General features: G+C 52.4%; 1 protein-coding gene across 1 annotated transcript; it reads left to right on the top strand.

Annotated features, from left to right (window-relative positions):
* The first annotated feature begins 7,867 nt into the window (after positions 1 to 7,867).
* Positions 7,868 to 13,106, top strand: LOC114452927 (neutral cholesterol ester hydrolase 1-like). Its single transcript, XM_028432454.1, has 5 exons — positions 7,868 to 8,110; positions 8,623 to 8,845; positions 9,114 to 9,183; positions 10,031 to 10,202; positions 10,326 to 13,106. The coding sequence occupies exons 1-5, from the start codon at positions 7,976 to 7,978 to the stop codon at positions 10,944 to 10,946; spliced, it is 1,221 nt and encodes a 406-aa protein (XP_028288255.1). The 5' UTR covers positions 7,868 to 7,975; the 3' UTR covers positions 10,947 to 13,106.
* Positions 13,107 to 19,380: the final 6,274 nt, after the last annotated feature.

Below are 19,380 nucleotides of genomic sequence, written 5' to 3'. Positions count from 1 at the left end.
GGCATCTTTGACAAATAGTTTGCCCACAACTTTTGAGGTCTCACGCCAGATGGCTGGGCCCACCTGGGCACTTGAGGCTTCTGGAGAGGGCAGCTAGGCTGCTGGGGCACTTTGAGCGCCTGAGGCCACTGCGGAGGGTAGCTGGGCTGCTGGGGCGCCTGGGACTGCAGGGGCCGGAAGCCGGGTTGCTGCTGGGGCTGCTGAGGCTGCAGGGGCCGAAGGGGCTGCAAGCCAGGTTGCAGCTGGGGCTGCTGAGGCTGCAGGGGCCGAAGGGGCTGCTGGGGCTGCGGGGGCAGCAAGCCAGGTTGCTGCTGAGGCTGCTGGGGCTGCTGGGGCCGGAAGCCAGGTTGCTGCTGGGGCTGCTGGGGCTGCTGAGGCTGCTGAGGCTGCAGGGGCCGGAAGCCAGGTTGCTGCTGGGGCTGCTGAGGCTGCTGAGGCTGCAGGGGCCGGAAGCCAGGTTGCTGCTGGGGCTGCTGGGGCTGCTGAGGCTGCTGTGGCAGCAGGGGCCGGAAGCCAGGTTGCTGCTGGGGCTGCTGAGGCTGCTCAGGCTGCAGGGGCCGCAAGCCAGGTTGCTGCTGGGGCTGCTGAGGCTGCTGAGGCTGCAGGGGCCGCAAGCCAGGTTGCTGCTGGGGCTGCTGGGGCTGCTGAGGCTGCTCAGGCTGCAGGGGCCGCAAGCCAGGTTGCTGCTGGGGCTGCTGAGGCTGCTGAGGCTGCAGGGGCCGCAAGCCAGGTTGCTGCTGGGGCTGCTGAGGCTGCTGAGGCTGCAGGGGCCGCAAGCCAGGTTGCTGCTGGGGCTGCAGGGGCCGAAGGGGCTGCAAGCCAGGTTGCAGCTGGGGCTGCTGAGGCTGCAGGGGCCGAAGGGGCTGCTGGGGCTGCGGGGGCAGCAAGCCAGGTTGCTGCTGAGGCTGCTGGGGCTGCTGGGGCCGGAAGCCAGGTTGCTGCTGGGGCTGCTGGGGCTGCTGAGGCTGCTGAGGCTGCAGGGGCCGGAAGCCAGGTTGCTGCTGGGGCTGCTGAGGCTGCTGAGGCTGCAGGGGCCGGAAGCCAGGTTGCTGCTGGGGCTGCTGGGGCTGCTGAGGCTGCTGTGGCAGCAGGGGCCGGAAGCCAGGTTGCTGCTGGGGCTGCTGAGGCTGCTCAGGCTGCAGGGGCCGCAAGCCAGGTTGCTGCTGGGGCTGCTGAGGCTGCTGAGGCTGCAGGGGCCGCAAGCCAGGTTGCTGCTGGGGCTGCTGAGGCTGCTGAGGCTGCAGGGGCCGCAAGCCAGGTTGCTGCTGGGGCTGCAGGGGCCGAAGGGGCTGCAAGCCAGGTTGCAGCTGGGGCTGCTGAGGCTGCAGGGGCCGAAGGGGCTGCTGGGGCTGCGGGGGCAGCGAGCCAGGTTGCTGCTGAGGCTGCTGGGGCTGCTGGGGCCGGAAGCCAGGTTGCTGCTGGGGCTGCTGAGGCTGCAGGGGCCGCAAGCCAGGTTGCTGCTGGGGCTGCTGGGGCTGCTGAGGCTGCTGTGGCTGCAGGGGCCGGAAGCCAGGTTGCTGCTGGGGCTGCTGAGGCTGCTGAGGCTGCAGGGGCCGGAAGCCAGGTTGCTGCTGGGGCTGCTGAGGCTGCTGAGGCTGCAGGGGCCGCAAGCCAGGTTGCTGCTGGGGCTGCTGGGGCTGCTGAGGCTGCTGTGGCAGCAGGGGCCGGAAGCCAGGTTGCTGCTGGGGCTGCTGAGGCTGCTGTGGCAGCAGGGGCCGGAAGCCAGGTTGCTGCTGGGGCCGCTGAGGCTGCTGAGGCTGCAGGGGCCGCAAGCCAGGTTGCTGCTGGGGCTGCTGAGGCTGCTGAGGCTGCTGAGGCTGCTGAGGCTGCAGGGGCCGCAAGCCAGGTTGCTGCTGGGGCTGCTGAGGCTGCAGGGGCCGCAAGCCAGGTTGCTGCTGGGGCTGCTGGGGCTGCTGAGGCTGCTGTGGCTGCAGGGGCCGGAAGCCAGGTTGCTGCTGGGGCTGCTGAGGCTGCTGAGGCTGCAGGGGCCGGAAGCCAGGTTGCTGCTGGGGCTGCTGAGGCTGCAGGGGCCGCAAGCCAGGTTGCTGCTGGGGCTGCTGGGGCTGCTGAGGTTGCTGTGGCAGCAGGGGCCGGAAGCCAGGTTGCTGCTGGGGCTGCTGAGGCTGCTGAGGCTGCTGAGGCTGCTGAGGCTGCTGAGGCCGCAAGCCAGGTTGCTGCTGGGGCTGCTGAGGCTGCAGGGGCCGCAAGCCAGGTTGCTGCTGGGGCTGCTGAGGCTGCAGGGGCCGCAAGCCAGGTTGCTGCTGGGGCTGCTGAGGCTGCTGAGGCTGCAGGGGCCGCAAGCCAGGTTGCTGCTGGGGCTGCTGAGGCTGCAGGGGCCGCAAGCCAGGTTGCTGCTGGGGCTGCTGAGGCTGCTGAGGCTGCAGGGGCCGCAAGCCAGGTTGCTGCTGGGGCTGCTGGGGCTGCTGAGGCTGCTGTGGCTGCGGGGGCAGCAAGCCAGGTTGCAGCTGGGGCTGAAGAGGCAGCAGGGGCCGGAAGCCAGGTTGCTGCTGGGGCTGCTGGGGCTGCTGAGGCTGCTGTGGCTGCGGGGGCAGCAAGCCAGGTTGCAGCTGGGGCTGAAGGGGCAGCAGGGGCCGGAAGCCAGGTTGCTGCTGAGGCTGCAGGGGCCGGAAGCCAGGTTGCTGCTGGGGCTGCTGAGGCTGCTGAGGCTGCAGGGGCCGCAAGCCAGGTTGCTGCTGGGGCTGCTGGGGCTGCTGAGGCTGCTGTGGCTGCGGGGGCAGCAAGCCAGGTTGCAGCTGGGGCTGAAGGGGCAGCAGGGGCCGGAAGCCAGGTTGCTGCTGGGGCTGCTGAGGCTGCTGAGGCTGCAGGGGCCGCAAGCCAGGTTGCTGCTGGGGCTGCTGAGGCTGCTGGGGCTGCAGGGGCCGCAAGCCAGGTTGCTGCTGGGGCTGCTGAGGCTGCTGAGGCTGCAGGGGCCGCAAGCCAGGTTGCTGCTGGGGCCGCAAGCCAGGTTGCTGCTGGGGCTGCTGGGGCCGCAAGGGCTGCAGGGGCTGCTGGGGCCACAAGCCAGGTTGCTGCTGGGGCGCCTGGGGCTGCAGGGGCCAGAAGTCAGGTTGCTGCTGGGGCTGAAGGGGCCGCAGGGGCAGCAGGCCAGGTTGCCGTTGGGGCTGCAGGCCAGGTTGCCGTTGGGGCTGCAGGCCAGGTTGCCGTTGGGGCTGCAGGGGTGCCTGGGGCTGCTGGGGCTGCTGTGGCTGCAGGGGCAGCAAGCCAGGTTGCAGCTGGGGCTGAAGGGGCAGCAGGGGCCGGAAGCCAGGTTGCTGCTGGGGCTGCTGAGGCTGCTGAGGCTGCAGGGGCCGCAAGCCAGGTTGCTGCTGGGGCTGCTGAGGCTGCTGAGGCTGCAGGGGCCGCAAGCCAGGTTGCTGCTGGGGCTGCTGAGGCTGCTGAGGCTGCAGGGGCCGCAAGCCAGGTTGCTGCTGGGGATGCTGAGGCTGCTGAGGCTGCAGGGGCCGCAAGCCAGGTTGCTGCTGGGGCTGCTGAGGCTGCTGAGGCTGCAGGGGCCGCAAGCCAGGTTGCTGCTGGGGCTGCTGAGGCTGCTGAGGCTGCAGGGGCCGCAAGCCAGGTTGCTGCTGGGGCTGCTGAGGCTGCAGGGGCCACAAGCCAGGTTGCTGCTGGGGCTGCTGAGGCTGCTGAGGCTGCTGTGGCTGCGGGGGCAGCAAGCCAGGTTGCAGCTGGGGCTGAAGGGGCAGCAGGGGCCGGAAGCCAGGTTGCTGCTGGGGCTGCTGAGGCTGCTGAGGCTGCAGGGGCCGCAAGCCAGGTTGCTGCTGGGGCTGCTGGGGCTGCTGAGGCTGCTGTGGCTGTGGGGGCAGCAAGCCAGGTTGCAGCTGGGGCTGAAGGGGCAGCAGGGGCCGGAAGCCAGGTTGCTGCTGGGGCTGCTGAGGCTGCTGAGGCTGCAGGGGCCGCAAGCCAGGTTGCTGCTGGGGCTGCTGAGGCTGCAGGGGCCGCAAGCCAGGTTGCTGCTGGGGCTGCTGAGGCTGCAGGGGCCGCAAGCCAGGTTGCTGCTGGGGCTGCTGAGGCTGCTGAGGCTGCAGGGGCCGCAAGCCAGGTTGCTGCTGGGGCTGCTGAGGCTGCAGGGGCCGCAAGCCAGGTTGCTGCTGGGGCTGCTGAGGCTGCTGAAGCTGCAGGGGCCGCAAGCCAGGTTGCTGCTGGGGCTGCTGAGGCTGCTGAGGCTGCAGGGGCCGCAAGCCAGGTTGCTGCTGGGGCTGCTGGGGCTGCTGAGGCTGCAGGGGCTGCAGGGGCTGCTGGGGCCGCAAGGGCTGCAGGGGCTGCTGGGGCCACAAGCCAGGTTGCTGCTGGGGCGCCTGGGGCTGCAGGGGCCAGAAGTCAGGTTGCTGCTGGGGCTGCTGGGGCTGCTGCGGCTGCGGGGGCAGCAAGCCAGGTTGCAGCTGGGGCTGAAGGGGCAGCAGGGGCCGGAAGTCAGGTTGCTGCTGGGGCGGCAGGGGCCACGGGGGCCGCAAGCCAGGTTGCTGCTGGGGCTGCTGGGGCTGCTGAGGCTGCAAGGGCTGCTGAGGCTGCAGGGGCTGCTGAGGCTGCAGGGGCTGCTGAGGCTGCAGGGGCCGCAAGGGCTGCGGGGGACAGAAGTCAGGTTGCTGCTGGGGCTGAAGGGGCAGCGGGGGCCGGAAGTCAGGTTGCTGCTGGGGCAGCAGGGGCCGCGGGGGCAGCAAGCCAGGTTGCTGCTGAGGCTGAAGGGGCCGCAGGGGCAGCAGGCCAGGTTGCAGCTGGGGCTGAAGGGGCTGCTGAGGCTGCAGGGGCTGCTGAGGCTGCAGGGGCCGCAAGCCAGGTTGCTCCTGGGGCTGCAGGGGTGCCTGGGGCTGCTGGGGCTGCGGGGGCAGCAAGCCAGGTTGCAGCTGGGGCTGAAGGGGCAGCGGGGGCCGGAAGTCAGGTTGCTGCAGGGGCTGCAGGGGCCGCAAGCCAGGTTGCAGCTGGGGCTGAAGGGGCAGCGGGGGCCGGAAGCCAGGTTGCTGCTGAGGCTGCAGGGGCCGCAAGCCAGGTTGCTGCTGGGGCGCCTGGGGCTGCGGGGGTGCCTGGGGCTGCAAGCCAGGTTGCAGCTGGGGCCGAAGGGGCAGCAGGGGCCGGAAGCCAGGTTGCTGCTGAGGCCGCAGGGGCTGCAGGGGTGCCTGAGGCTGCAGGGGCCGCAAGGGCTGCAGGGGCCGCAAGGGCTGCAGGGGCTTTAGAGGCCGCAAGCCAGGTTGCTGCTGGGGCGCCTGGGGCTGCAGGGGCCAGAAGTCAGGTTGCCGTTGGGGCTGCAGGGGTGCCTGGGGCTGCTGTGGCTGCGGGGGTGGCAAGCCAGGTTGCTGCTGAGGCTGAAGGGGCTGCAGGGGCTGCTGAGGCTGCTGGGGCTGCAGGGGCTGCAGGGGCTGCTGAGGCTGCAGGGGCTGCAAGCCAGGTTGCTGCTGAGGCTGAAGGGGCCGCAGGGGCAGCAGGCCAGGTTGCAGCTGGGGCTTAAGGGGCAGCTGGGGCTGCTGAGGCTGCAGGGGCCGCAAGCCAGGTTGCTGCTGGGGCTGCTGAGGCTGCTGGGGCTGCTGAGGCTGCAGGGGCTGCAGGGGCCGCAAGCCAGGTTGCTGCTGAGGCTGCAGGGGCCGCAAGCCAGGTTGCTGCTGAGGCTGCAGGGGCCGCAAGCCAGGTTGCTGTTGGGGCTGCTGAGGCTGCAGGGGCTGCAAGCCAGGTTGCTGTTGGGGCTGCTGAGGCTGCAGGGGCCGCAAGCCAGGTTGCTGCTGTGGCTGCTGAGGCTGCAAGGGCCGCAGGGGCCGCAAGCCAGGTTGCTGCTGGGGCTGCTGAGGCTGCAGGGGCTTTAGGGGCCAGAAGTCAAGTTGCGGCTGGGGCTGGGGCTGCTGGGGCTGCAGTGGCAGCAGGCCAGGTTGCTGTTGGGGCTGCAGGGGTGCCTGGGGCTGCAGGGGTGCCTGGGGCTGCAGGGGCGCCTGGGGCTGCAGGGGTGCCTGGGGCTGCAAGCCAGGTTCCAGCTGGGGCCGAAGGGGCAGCAGGGGCTGGAAGCCAGGTTGCTGCTGGGGCGCCTGGGGCTGCTGAGGCTGCAGGGGCTGCAGGGGACGGAAGCCAGGTTGCTGCTGGGGCGCCTGGGGCTGCAGGGGCCACAAGCCAGGTTGCTGCTGGGGCTGCAGGGGCTGGGGCTGAAGGGGCAGCAAACCAGGTTGCTCCTGGGGCGCCTGGGGCTGAAGGGGCTGCTGGGGCAGCAAGCCAGGTTGCTCCTGGGGCGCCTGGGGCTGAAGGGGCTGCTGGGGCCGCGGGGGCAGCAAGCCAGGTTGCTGCTGGGGCTGCAGGGGCAGCAGTGGTCGCAAGCCAGGTTGCTGCTGGGGCACCTGGGGCTGCTGGGCCCAGAACCCAGTCTGCTGGGGGGCCTGGGGCTGATGCAGTGGGTAGCTGGGTTGCTGGAGCACATAACTATACTGTTGCATCTGGCGAGTTGGGTTACTAGTATGCTGAGTCACCTGAGGCCACCGCACCATCTGAGGCCACTGAGGCTGATAAGATACATGGGTGAACTGGGGCGATATGGGATTTACGGTGTGGGGAAGTGGGCAGCCGGACTGCTGGGGCACCTGGGGTGGCTGGGGCTGGATGACAGCCTGCTGGGGGTAGTTAGGATTCAACACCTGAGGCTGCTGGAGTGAATAGCTGGGTTGCTGGGGGATCTCTGGATACCCAGATTCCTCTACTGGTAGCTGTGGAGGATAAATGGATCAAGATTAAATTCTGGCAGAGTTCTCATTTGTTCCCTTATTTCAGCAAAAGTGTGATATTCAAATACAGCGTGTAGTAGCCACTTGCCTGATTTTCAGTTGTATCCTCACTACCAGTGCCCCATGCAGGTACCCCTCCAGTGCTATAGCCATTGGAATCAGGTTGATAGTCACTGGGCTGAGCTGTTGAGAAAACATTTTAGTCCCTGCATACAACCACTTCAATTAGCAACGATGTAAGAAAGTTTACCATTTGCCTGATGTCTTCCAACAGCTAGTAAGAACAGCACCAACCATCTAGACAAGATATAAGTTACAGCACACTTCAGTAACACATTTTATTATCAAATTGCTTGATGTCATTTAAAACACTTAAAAAAAACTAACCTTAGCAAACAGACCATGGCTACAGCCACAGTAAACCACAAACTCTGTCAAAGAACAGTGAATCAAGGTAACACTGACACCTTTTAAAAACTCCCTCTCTCAGCTTGTTAATCAAGTGGACACAGCTGTGAACATGAGGGCAGACATCTAATAACCAGCAGACATGGCCCACTGTTATTAGAACCAGAGAAGGGAGGGGATGAGTTTTTAAAAATATTATTTATGGAAAAAATAGCTAATAGAGGCTGTTGTTTTAACCATTTTTATTTAAAGCTTAAAATATTTATATCAGTAGTATATAAGTATCCACATTATCAAATGTTGCTTTAAACATTTAACATTAATTCTCTGATCATTTCATTGATTGATATTTTAAGTTTGTATGTATGTTTATTTCTACAAAATATACTTCAACACACTTTTATCTGAATAGAATGTGCAAACATTTTGCCTTTTTTTAATTAATAAAACACATTGACTAATTTTAGTGTCCGAAAGTTATATATGAGAAATTATTTTCTGTTTTAAAATAAAAATATAAATAAATAAATACAAAATATGCTTTAATGAAATAAATGCTTTATTTTGCTCAACGTTAGTTAATGATTACAGACTTAAAGGACTACATTTCCCTCGAAAAGCAACGTTACACAAGCCTTAAAACTACTTCCTAAATATACATTTCAAAATAAAACACAAATCATTTCCGGTGTCGTCTAAAAATCGATTCAAACTACATCGTGGGCTTTTATTGTGAAATCGGGGTCATTCCTCCGCGTTTCGTCGATCTGTGGCGCAGCCACCGACCGCCTGGTTCCGCGGATGAGGGTGTACCCGTGTAAACAGTAACCTCCAGGCAGGTACAGTCCGCCGCCGCCACGATGAGGCTCCGTTTGGCAGGAGCCGTGCTGCTTTCGGCGGTCGCTTACTACGTCTACCTGCCGTTACCGAGCGGGGTGAGCGAGCCGTGGAAGCTGATGCTGCTGGACGCGCTCTTCCGGAGCTGCATGCAGGCGGTGAGTGATGCACTGACAGCTGATGTAACAAACGGAGACAGATATCTGAAATATAAACATGTAAAACTATAAAACATGTATTATGTCAGCACGAACAGCCTGTACTGGATATACATTCATACTAAAGAGGTCAGAGTTTAGAGTTTAAAGACAAATTATAAGACTGCATTTGGCTGTAGTTGGAAGTCTGACAGTTACAGGTGACACATACTTTGGTGCTATAGCATGACAGTGACCTTTGACCCCGCTCCTCCTGAAAGGCCTTCAACCTGTTCTACTGCACATGGGAGTGGAAGTCTTTTGCAACATACTGGTTTCAACCTAAGCTGCTCACACATACAAATCTTATAATCTCATGCAGCGTACAGGGCTGTGCCGCCTTTCCCTCCAGCACTGCTGCCTTAGTTTTTTCATGAATACGCTTCATGTCCAGCTGTCCAATGAACATACAGGAAAACATGTCCAGCTGTAAAACCCATTCAGTACCACCCCCACCCTGTTTGCATTTGCAGAGTGACATAGCTCACGCCCTGGGTGTGTGCCACCGCATCCACCTGTTGAGCCAGGTGGTGTCCTGGGTGGAGGTGATCGAGGCTCGCTCCTGCCCCGCCGTGCATGTGACAGACTCCACGCTAGGAGGCGTGCCCACACGGGTGTTTCAGCCGAAGGGAGGGAAGAAGCTGAAGAGAGGAGTCATTTATTTCCATGGTGGAGGCTGGGCTCTCTGCAGTGGACGTGAGTGCATGAACAAAGCTGCTTGTCCTGCAATCGGCTTTAAGGTTGTTAAACTCTTCTTAATCCACACTGTGAACTTATTAGCCTATTACACGAATAGTTTTCCGCGTTGATGGCTGGTAGGCCCCTGCAGTATGAGCCACTTACCTATAGTCGAAGCTGGAAATAAAGAGTTGGCTAAAAAATAAATAAATACAAACATGTCAGGGTATTCAGTTTGTATGAATATGATTTCAATGTCATTGACTCGAGTTTGTCGGCTTTACAGGGATGCGCTCTTATGACCTCCTGTTTCGGAAAATGGCAGAAGATCTGGATGCCGTCATCGTGTCTGTTGAGTAAGTTTCACAAATATTGCAATGTATGACCTCCAGATCCTCTGTTTGATTATTCAACACCGACCAGGGCTCTAGACCAACACTGGTTTGTTCTTAATCACTGTCCATATATTTCTGTACAAATCAGTACATTTTTATATGAACGGGCTTAATAATCACATGTCATCCTGAACTGCATTTGGACCTTGTATAATGAACAGTTATATAAAAAATAATAATGTACTGATAGTAATCATTCAAATTATGGACAAACAAGCCAACATGACAGCCTGTCAGAAATCCATAATGAAGAGTCAAAGTTCATACAGCACTCTTCAGTTCCCTGTTTGCCCTGTCGCTCCTCACTTATCTATCTGAGATATATATTTGTTTTCTTTGACACGTTTCTAATGCAGCTACAGTATCTCTTCTCTCATCTTCCTCACCTCTCTTCCTCAGTGCCTCACTCTCCTCTCTTTCTAAAGCTGAGCTCCAGCTGACTCTTCATTCTGTCTGTTACAGTTTAGCTGTATGCAGACATCATACTGCAGACAATGGTCCACTGTAGCAGGATAATAACAATACTTTTTAAATGGGCGTTCGTCATGTAACCATGTACTTCAATCTGTTCTCTACCGGAGCCGGTCGCGCTTTTAAGGCAGGAAGCTAAGAAGAAAATGGTGTAAAAAAAAAAAAAAAGGGTTAAAAAATGAATCTTTAGTAGAAAAATTTGTTTAAAAAAGGGTTAGCAATTGTTGTTATAAATCTCCTGATATCTGACTTTTTTGTTTCCCTATTTGCACTCAAAGATCAGATTATGTGTTTGTGTACAGTCATGTTGACATCCAGTCATTTTCTGTTGCTATAGTTACCGTCTTGCTCCGTGGGCGGTGTTCCCTGAGCAGTACTATGATGCTTTAGCGGCTTCGCGAGCCTTCCTGTCCGATCAGGTTTTAGAGCGCTACAGCATCGATCCAGAGAGGGTGTGTGTGTCCGGAGACAGCGCGGGGGCAAACCTGGCTGCCGCTGTGACACAGAAGGTAGTAACACAAACACGTGACATCCATGTTCACTCAAGTGTTCAAGTGTTGGGTCCCAGAATTTTAAAGTTCCTGTTTACTGTTTGAATGCTGTGTCCCCTCTCACCTCGCCTGTCTCTGCAGTTCGCCTTAGAGGACACTATGAGAGTGAAGTTTAAGGCCCAGGCGCTGATCTATCCCGTGATGCAGGCGCTTGATTTCCACACCCCGTCCTACCAGCAGAACCAGGCAGTGCCCATCCTCTACAGGCCCATCATGGCCCGTTTCTGGCTGCAGTATCTGGGAGCTGACTCCTCCCTGGAGCCCGTCCTCCTTGCGAACAACCACAGCTGTCTGGAAGAGTCCTCCCTCAGCGCTGAGATCCGCTCCAAGCTGAACTGGACCGCTCTGCTGCCGGCTAAGCACAGGAAGCACTTCCAGCCGGTTGTTAAAAAAACGGGGTCACCGGGTGTGGTTAAGAAAGTGCCGGGGCTTTTGGACGTGAGGGCGGCACCGCTGCTTGCAGAGCAGGGGGTTCTGGGTAGGACACCTAAAGCATACGTGATGACTTGTGAGTTTGACGTGTTGAGAGATGACGGGCTGATGTACGCCAGGCGCCTGCAGGACGCCGGTGTCTCTGTGACCAGCGACCACTATGAGGACGGTTTCCACGCCTGCATGGTGTTTGCCTTCCTGCCCATGATGTCAAGTGTTGGACAGAGGAGCATGAACAACTACATCCGCTGGCTGGACCAGAATCTGTAGGCTGCTCCAGAACCGTTCTTCACTCTGTGACACCAAAGATGTTCTGAGCACTTTGGAGCTCCTCGTTGAGTCTGCAGACGGAGGCTGAAGGTCCAGAACATGATCTGTGTGAGGGCAGAGTGTCGATGCTGCTTCTAAAAAAAAAAGCCTCTAAAAATGTAAAACCACTGGAGTTAAGCTCTCTAAAACCAAAACATCTTGATAATTCTGACCAAAGAAAGAGAGGCTTGCACAGAACAATCATTTAGCAGTATACAAAAAGGCTCGTTATTTTCCGCTTTTATTTATTTATTTGTTTTAAAAAAAAGAAAATCTAGTCACACAAACATAAATAAAAAAAATCTAATTTAATGGCAATTTAACTTGATGTCCATGTGTAAACGTAGGCATGCTAACCAGCTTGGACCACTACATAACCTAGCGTAGCGTCGAGAAGTAGGGTCAGAGTCAGTGCTGTTGGTCTGTGCAGTACGGCTCACAGTGGCGGCTGCTGCCTTTACCTCAACTCAGTGCTAGTTTCTACTTGTTCTCACTGGTGGAGCGGTGGATCATCTCCACCGGTCTTGTTTCTGCTTCGGATGATGATATAACATTAGTAGTTGAATGTCTACCTTTAAGTTAGTAAAGACACATGTGTTATTAGAGGATTAAAGTAGTTTCAAGTATCAACAGCGCCCCCCCCTTCTACAGAAATGAACTACATCTACATCAGGTTAAAACACACTGTAGTCTGGAGAGAGTCCATTAAAGCCTCGCTAAGTATACACTGGTTCTGGTTCACTGATGCGAATCTGCAGGCCGGAGAATATTAAGCTACAGATGCTGCTTCATTTATTTTCATCACACACACACATGATCTACACACTGTGGTGTGACTCACTCCGAGAAGCATTCCGCCTGTTATTTACTTTAGTGTGATAACAGGTTGTAACATTTGTCACAGACACAACCCTGCAGCAAGAATCACAACTTTCTGATGATTTGAGGAGGAAGAGCAGAGATAAAAGTTTCAGTTGAAACCCCTTAGAAATGATGGGCCTTTATTATACTGCCTGACAGGTTTTAAAGCTCAGAGTCACTGAGAAATAAGCTTTTATGATGCACTGAAACAGTCTGCTTACACACATAAGACAAGCTACTCTGTGTGTGTGTGTGTGTGTGTGTGTGTGTGTGTGTGTGTGTGTGTAAAAGTATGCCAGAGTTCACAGCTGTGTATTCTCACTGGATTGTGCAATATTGGGTGTCCGAAAGCGTGTCTCACTCTCTCTGCATGTTCACTCTCAAACGACCACTGTACTGCAGGGCCAATGCACTGATGTGACGGTGATGAGGATGGCTGTGAAATGAATGCGAGACATACTGTATCACAACGAGACAAGAGATCCCAAGTGGACTATCGTGTTTCCCTCCCACACCGCCGCTGGCCCCGGACTGAATGTAATAAAACGGACGGCAGCGAGCGTCAGTCTTTGGCTTTTGGCCCGAAACAGGGCGAGCCAAGGAGAAGGCAGCAGAAACACTGAGTGTGGTCATTGCAGCGCCTCAGCTTATTCATGAAAGTGTAACACTGAGTATCAGGACACTGTGAGGGGAAATGAGTCCAGACAGCTTATTCCTAACATGCAGGTTTGTGTGAGTTAGAAACACCATGTCAGAGAACGGGGCTCTGAGCGAGCGCTGTTATTTTAATTCCTGATGTGAAATTACGCATTAAATTGTTTCATATTGTATAAATAAGGTTTTAATATAAGTTGAGTTATACAAGAGGTTGTTTCAGCCAAGATAATACACAAAGGCTCACATGTACTCCTGCAGGGCCCATAAATCCCACCCAGACCTGGTACTGGACGTGATGATTTAGTTAAGTTTTTGGTGTGTGTTGTTTTTCATTGTCGGTCCTTCGGTTATTATCTTATGTGGGGTTTTTTCGTCCTTGTGTTAAAGCTATGAAATTCCTTGGCATTGGTTTTACTGTGTGTGTGTTTTAGATTGAAAAAAATGATTAGAAAAAAAATATTATATTACGTCTCTCTGGTTCATCTACACATACAGACCCATTAAGAATCTAATGTACTAAATGTGCATCAGTGATGCACTGGTTGTCCAAACATCATGTTTTGTTGTTGACATTAATCCCCATAATAAAGTCTGTAAAAACAGCTCATTTGAACTAGTAGTCTATCTCCTGTTATTTTTTGACTTGACATAATTACATTACAACATTGTGTCTGTTTATTTGTTTAAAACAGGGATGAATGAGTTAATATTTTTTCTCTTTTTGATAAAAATAGCTTCATGTTATTATAGCATAAATAAATAAAAATTTTAGTTTTTTTGTATATATTTTTATGTAGCAATATATATTATGTAGTAATATATAATAGAATTATATATGTAAAAGATATAATTTAATAAAATTATATTTAAGCTAAGTTAAGTTACTTCAGTTTAGCTCTTCAGTAGTTTTATTAACTAATTTTAAATATTTTTTATATTATATTTATATTTATTTATTTTTATATTTAATTTAATTTATTATTTAATTATACATTTTGATGTTGTGCTTATTAAAACTGTAGATCTTTTCATAGTAAAGTCATTACAAATCAGATTTAATCCATTTGTTTGTTCTAGGTTTAACGTGCTGTTTCTTGGTTTATTGTGTCACTTTTATCTGGAAAAATACAGGGAACCTAGAAAGTGACACACAGTGACTGTGTGTTTATTATCACTTTAAATAACCTATTGTTTTTGTAGGAGTCGTTTGCAGGACAGTGTCAAATTTCACAATAAAAAAACCTGACAGGAGATGGCGCCAAATCCACCTCTAGACATGAGCCTCCATCCTGTAAATCAGCCGTTAAAAATATGTGTTGATATTATTCATCTCATGAATCATCTGTGTTTCATTCGTGTTCTTTTCTTCTTGTACTTATCTGAAGGTTTTATGAACATTGTAAAAGTTAAAGGCGTTCCTGTGATAGATTTACACATCAAGACTTTGTTGGACTTTTTTTTTAATCTCAGAGCTTGAGTGTATCTTTGAGTTATGTCCTGATCAGATGTCTCCTGGATTATTGCAGAGTAATAAAAACACGTCCAGAGCGACAGGCCTGTGCCAAACCTCCTCCATCTGTCATCCCCGTGAAAAACTGGTTTTACTCTCAGCTCACCTCTCACTGGATATCCGAGAAATCCTTTGACTTTCTGCTCGTTGGGTTCATCCTTCTGGCAATCACACTTCAAGTCAAAGCCTGCAGAGAAGCAGAAAGCATCGGCTGTGTGCGTGACAGAATGTAACATGCCTGTTAGGTCATGTGGCAGTGAAAAGTTGCCGCTCTTGATAGACAGGTCTGTGTGTGTGTGTTATTAGCAGCCAAACCAGCATCCTCAGACCTGCATTTGGAGTGCCTCCGGGCATGCTCAGTGTTTGTCGACTCAGATCAAGCACACTTGATTAGAGTGCGATTGCCCATCAGGACTTCATTACCCAAATGTGTGTGTGTGTGTGTGTGTGTGTGTGTGTGGTTCAGTGAAACAACAGCCAGCCGGCAAAACTACAGCCTGCTGCCAAACAGGCTGCACGAGTCGATGCAAGTTCTGCATGAGTATTCACTGAAGCAGTGTTTTTTTCCATAACCACTTAATTTCATGGAGTCACTGAGGAGCCGAGCGCTTATCCCAGCATGCACTTTGCCCTCGCAGGTCAAGTCCTTTAAAGTTCTTAATGCAAACCTAAATAAGTCAAAACTCAACTATTAAAGCACACTACAGACTGGGACTGCACCCGTCTTTTAAGGATTTTGAGGTGCTTGAGAGGTCAAACCTTTGTGGACGATTTTTGTCCTTCTGGCCTTCAGTGTTCACTTGAATGGTTCACAATCTGAGGTTATGATTCAAAGGATGGCATCCATCCATCCATCCAGCCATCCATCCATCCATCCATCCATCCATCCATCCATCCATCCATCCATACATACATGTTCCACTTATCCAGGGTTGGTTTGTGGTTGAAGTCCAGCCTGGGAAGTCCAGACTTCCCTTTCACCAGCCACTTCCTCCAGTTCCTCTGTGCGAATACCAAGGCTAGGTATATAACCACTTCAGCATGTCTTTGGGCTGCTCCAGGACCTCTTTCTGGTTGGACATACCCTATAGGCCTCACCAGGGAGGCGCCCAAGGGAGCCCAGACCACCTCAACTGGCTCCTCTCATTGCAGAAGAGCAACCACTGTATTCTGAAGGACTGTCTATAAGGGAGAGTCCTGCCACCCTGAAAGCTGCTTGTATCTGCAATCTTGTTCTTTTGGTCACTACCCACAGCTGCCCCCCCTGCACTGGGACAACCCAGTTCTTGTGATTTGCACGGCTTCCTTTGGAGGTCTACCATGCAAGGAGTCACAAGGTTGACTTCCCCTGTTGGGGTACTATTTCCCATCTGTCAGCTGGGGATCCCCCAGGAGGAGCTGCAGAAGTGTCACAGTTCCACCTCCTGCAACCACAACATTCTTAAGTTCACACAGTCACAATGAGGACGTGATCAGACATGATAATGGGGCGAGAAGAGAAGGTCCACCAGCTCTTGTGGCTGGAGATCTGGAGGTCTGGGTATCTCCTTCTGATGCTGTCACAAAACCTGATGGACTACGTCACTTAGAGAACTGATCTTCACCCTCACAATGAGGAGTGGGTCTGGCATGATGACTCACAATTTCTACTTACTCACCTAAACATCAGCAGCCGGGGATCCCCTGGGAGGAGCTGCAATAGGCTGCTTTGATAATGTGGAAGGTCACATTTGTACTCTTTGGAAACAATGAAGCCCCCAAGTGGAGCTTGGGATTCCCATGAAGAAGAATAGGGGGAAGCTGATGGAGATCTGGGCCTCTCCCTGGTACTGCCAGGCGCAGTTTTTAGAGAAATGGTCTCTAGCATCACATAACCATAATGCTGTATTGCAAGAAACCAGGAGATCCAGGTGTCTCTCTGAATCTGATCTGGCTCACAGACCAGGGCATCAATGTTGATGTCAGAGATGTCAGACTCCAGACAAACTATAAATAAAGATCTGTTTAGTCAGCTCCGTCTGCTGTACTTGATGGTTACTTTAAAGCGACAGAGGGAAAAGAGTGGGGAAACCTCTGGGTGTGATTCCCACCGTCGATCCTGCAGCTTTTCAGTGTTCACACTAATCTAAAAAAACACCACAGGTATGACTGCGACACATACGAGAAGATACAAACAGAAGTGAGAAACCCTGAGCTGCAGCGTGAACATATATTTAGTGCATGTTCAGTCCCCTGGTGCTGCTCGTTAATCACCAGGTGCAGAAATGATCATTTCTAAGAAAAACAGAGCCACCGGGAGCAAAAACAAACTGGTGAGAATGTGAAAGGAAAGCCGGAGCGGCGGGGAATTCATGAGGGAGAATGTTATCGCTGCGACTAAAGGTCATATTGTTCATTTCTTCCTGACAGGCAGAGAGAGAGAGAGAGAACAGGGAGTGTAAGGCAATTTGGCATGACGTGGAGGGAGGGGGTGAGCGAGGGAGGGTGAGACTGCAGAAAAAGAGAGAGAGTGCGAGAGACAGGGGGAGGGAGGACAGAGAAAGATTGGTAGGGAGGAATAGAAAACCACAAAGTGGGCCTCAAACTGCACAAGGACACAGCGTGCAGACACACTGTATGTCGCCAAAAGTATGTGGACACCTCCATGTGTTGCATTATATCCAACTTATGGAGGTTCATTCACTTCCACCTTTGAAACAACACTCGCTTCAACCCTTTGAGACAACAAAGAGCAAAGCAAACAGACCAGCGGAGGCATGATATGACTGACTCCATGTCCATGGATGATGAGAGAGGAGTTTGTCTTATGGTTGGGGTTCCTGGTTCCTGTTTTATTTTGGTTACTTTCCTGTGTGATTTGTGTGTATTTAGCCCTGTCTCTCTGTAGACTGTGTCCTCTCCATGGATCCTTCAGCAGGCCTTCAGTTTGTTTAAAGTTCCTCCACTTTCTTGGGTTTATTATTATTATTATTATTATTTGGCTTTTGCTCTATAATTTCATCTTTATGCTAATAAAGCATGTCTGGAGATCTTCCAACTGTTCCTCTCATCTTTGTATTACCTGCCCCACGATTCTAATGTTCCTTTGGCCTGTGACCACACTAAGAAAATAAGGCTGCTAAAATGAACGATGCATCAGGGTGTCCAAATACTTTTGGCCATGTCATGTTGTCTGTGACACACACACACACTATACACAAGCACACACTGACCTGGACGTAAATCTACACACACACTTAACACATGCAGGTAAGTGCTTTGCACACACACACTGCATTTACTGTCATTTCCTGGAGACTTACTTACATAACCGTAAATGTAACTCCTAACTGGTGAAGCCTCCTTCATCCTCACAGGTTGCCTCACAACATGGGTACTATCAGTGTACACACCTGGGTAATTGTACTGTATGTGAAGGGGGCCCTCCTCTCTCTCTCTCTCTCTCTCTCTCTCTCTCTCTCTGTCTCACTCTCTCTAGGGAGTGTCGACCTCCTCGGTCGCCCGCTTTCCTCAGAACTCCTGATTCCTGAAATGAAATGATGCAGTGAGAGAGCAGCCTCGACCTTTCATACATCGCAAAGGAGGAGGCCTATACACCTACATAAATTAAGAGAGTGAGAACAGTACACACATCAATGTAAAAAATAACAGTGGAGCAAAAAAAAAAAAGTTTGGAATCTTTGGAAAGTCCCCAAAAGTTTCCTGTTTGCTCATTGGTCAGTACTCAGGTTTCCAGAATGCCCATTGGCAGCTTCAGCTGTCCTGCTCTCACTGTGATTGTGTGAAATCTGTGACATTGTTCAGCTCTGTGCTCTAATACCAAAGATAAAATGAATACAGTGTGTACCAGCATGTGTGTGTCTGTGTGTGAAGGGTGTTTGTCTTGGCAACCACTCAGAAAGAGAGAGGGAGAGAGAGAGAGAGAGGCTTATGTGTCAAGGTTCACAGTTATTGTTTTCATAAATAATATGTATGTTTATATCAATGACCTGTTTCCACAAACTTTAGAATGAAGTTCACACACATTTATTTTCATCACAAAGGAGGAGGATTCATCGACTCACACTCATTTCCTGCAAACCTAACAGTCAGAGGATTCTGGTGAGAAGCAACTCCTCTCTGTCCAAAATTGACTGAACTTGTTTGCCAGCAGATCTGAGCCAGTGGTTAACGAAGAAAAGTGTACAGGGGACAGCAGTGGCGCAGTGGTAGAGCAGGGTTGTCTAGTAACCGGAAGGTTGGTGGTTCGATCCCAACTCCTCCCTAGTCACTGTTGTGTGTTCTTGGCGCAAGACACTTCACCCTAGCCTGTGGCGTGCCTTTCCCTCTGGGATTAATACAATATCTAAAATAAAAAAAAATGGTTGAATGGGATGGAAACATACAGCAAACTAGTGAAGAAATATAATCTATGCTTTACATGAGACAGGGATGGTGGTCATTTATTTTTTAAACTAGAGTCCATTTATGTGTAGATTCAACTCATTTATTACTGTTGAGTTGCATTCTTTGTCATTACAGTGCCTCCAAACCAGCCTCTGCTGCAGCTGAGCTGGCTAAGCTAAGCATGCTGGCTAATATGACCGTACTCCCAGCTTTCAGATCTGGCTGAAAGTCATCTAGGTTTGTCATTTTCACATTCCAAGCTAACAACAGCGTAACATCAAGGGGCTAAGACAGGAAGTAAGGTATCGATATGATGCACATGTGCTACTGTTGCATCATTTACTGTTGGGTAAAATCCATACTGCATGGGATTATATCATGGATCATATTAACTTGTTAAAGAAGCAAATCCACTCTTGTATTTTGCAAGTGATAACATCAAGCTAGCAGCACAGCACCAGGATCAGACCTCACTACACCTGGTCGTGGTCTGCTAGCTCCAAATGTGTTTTGCTACTGATAACATTAATGAGAGATCAAGATAGGATTAGCACCAACAACTGCCCCTGACTGATATGAACCTAATCTGGTGTTTTTTTTCTTTCTTCTTCTTTTGCTGTATCATTGTTTTTTTATTTTTAAATTCCATATAGTGCAGGTAAATTTGTGGCTGGCCACCACCCTCCGTCTTGTCCACTGTCCCAGGGGTTTTGGTTCAATGATTGTTATAAAATGTGAACTTGTAGATGCCAAATATATTATTATGGTACATGTTATTTTTTACCTCACGGTTGCCAATGTACTGTCTGTATTCTGATGCACTTTACATGGACACTGTGGCAATGCTTAATAAAAAAAATTATTGAAAAAAAAAAGACAGGATTAGCCAGCCGGTTGTATCTCAGCCACACAGGGTTTATTCAATAATGTTAACTTGTAAAATTCAGACCTTCTCTGACCTAAATCAGAGTTTTACTGTAA

Source organism: Parambassis ranga, chromosome 20 (assembly GCF_900634625.1).
Source record: "Parambassis ranga chromosome 20, fParRan2.1, whole genome shotgun sequence".
Taxonomy (NCBI): Eukaryota; Metazoa; Chordata; class Actinopteri; family Ambassidae; genus Parambassis; species Parambassis ranga.
The sequence above is the reverse complement of the archived record's forward strand: the minus strand, read 5'-3'. Positions and strand labels throughout refer to the sequence as shown.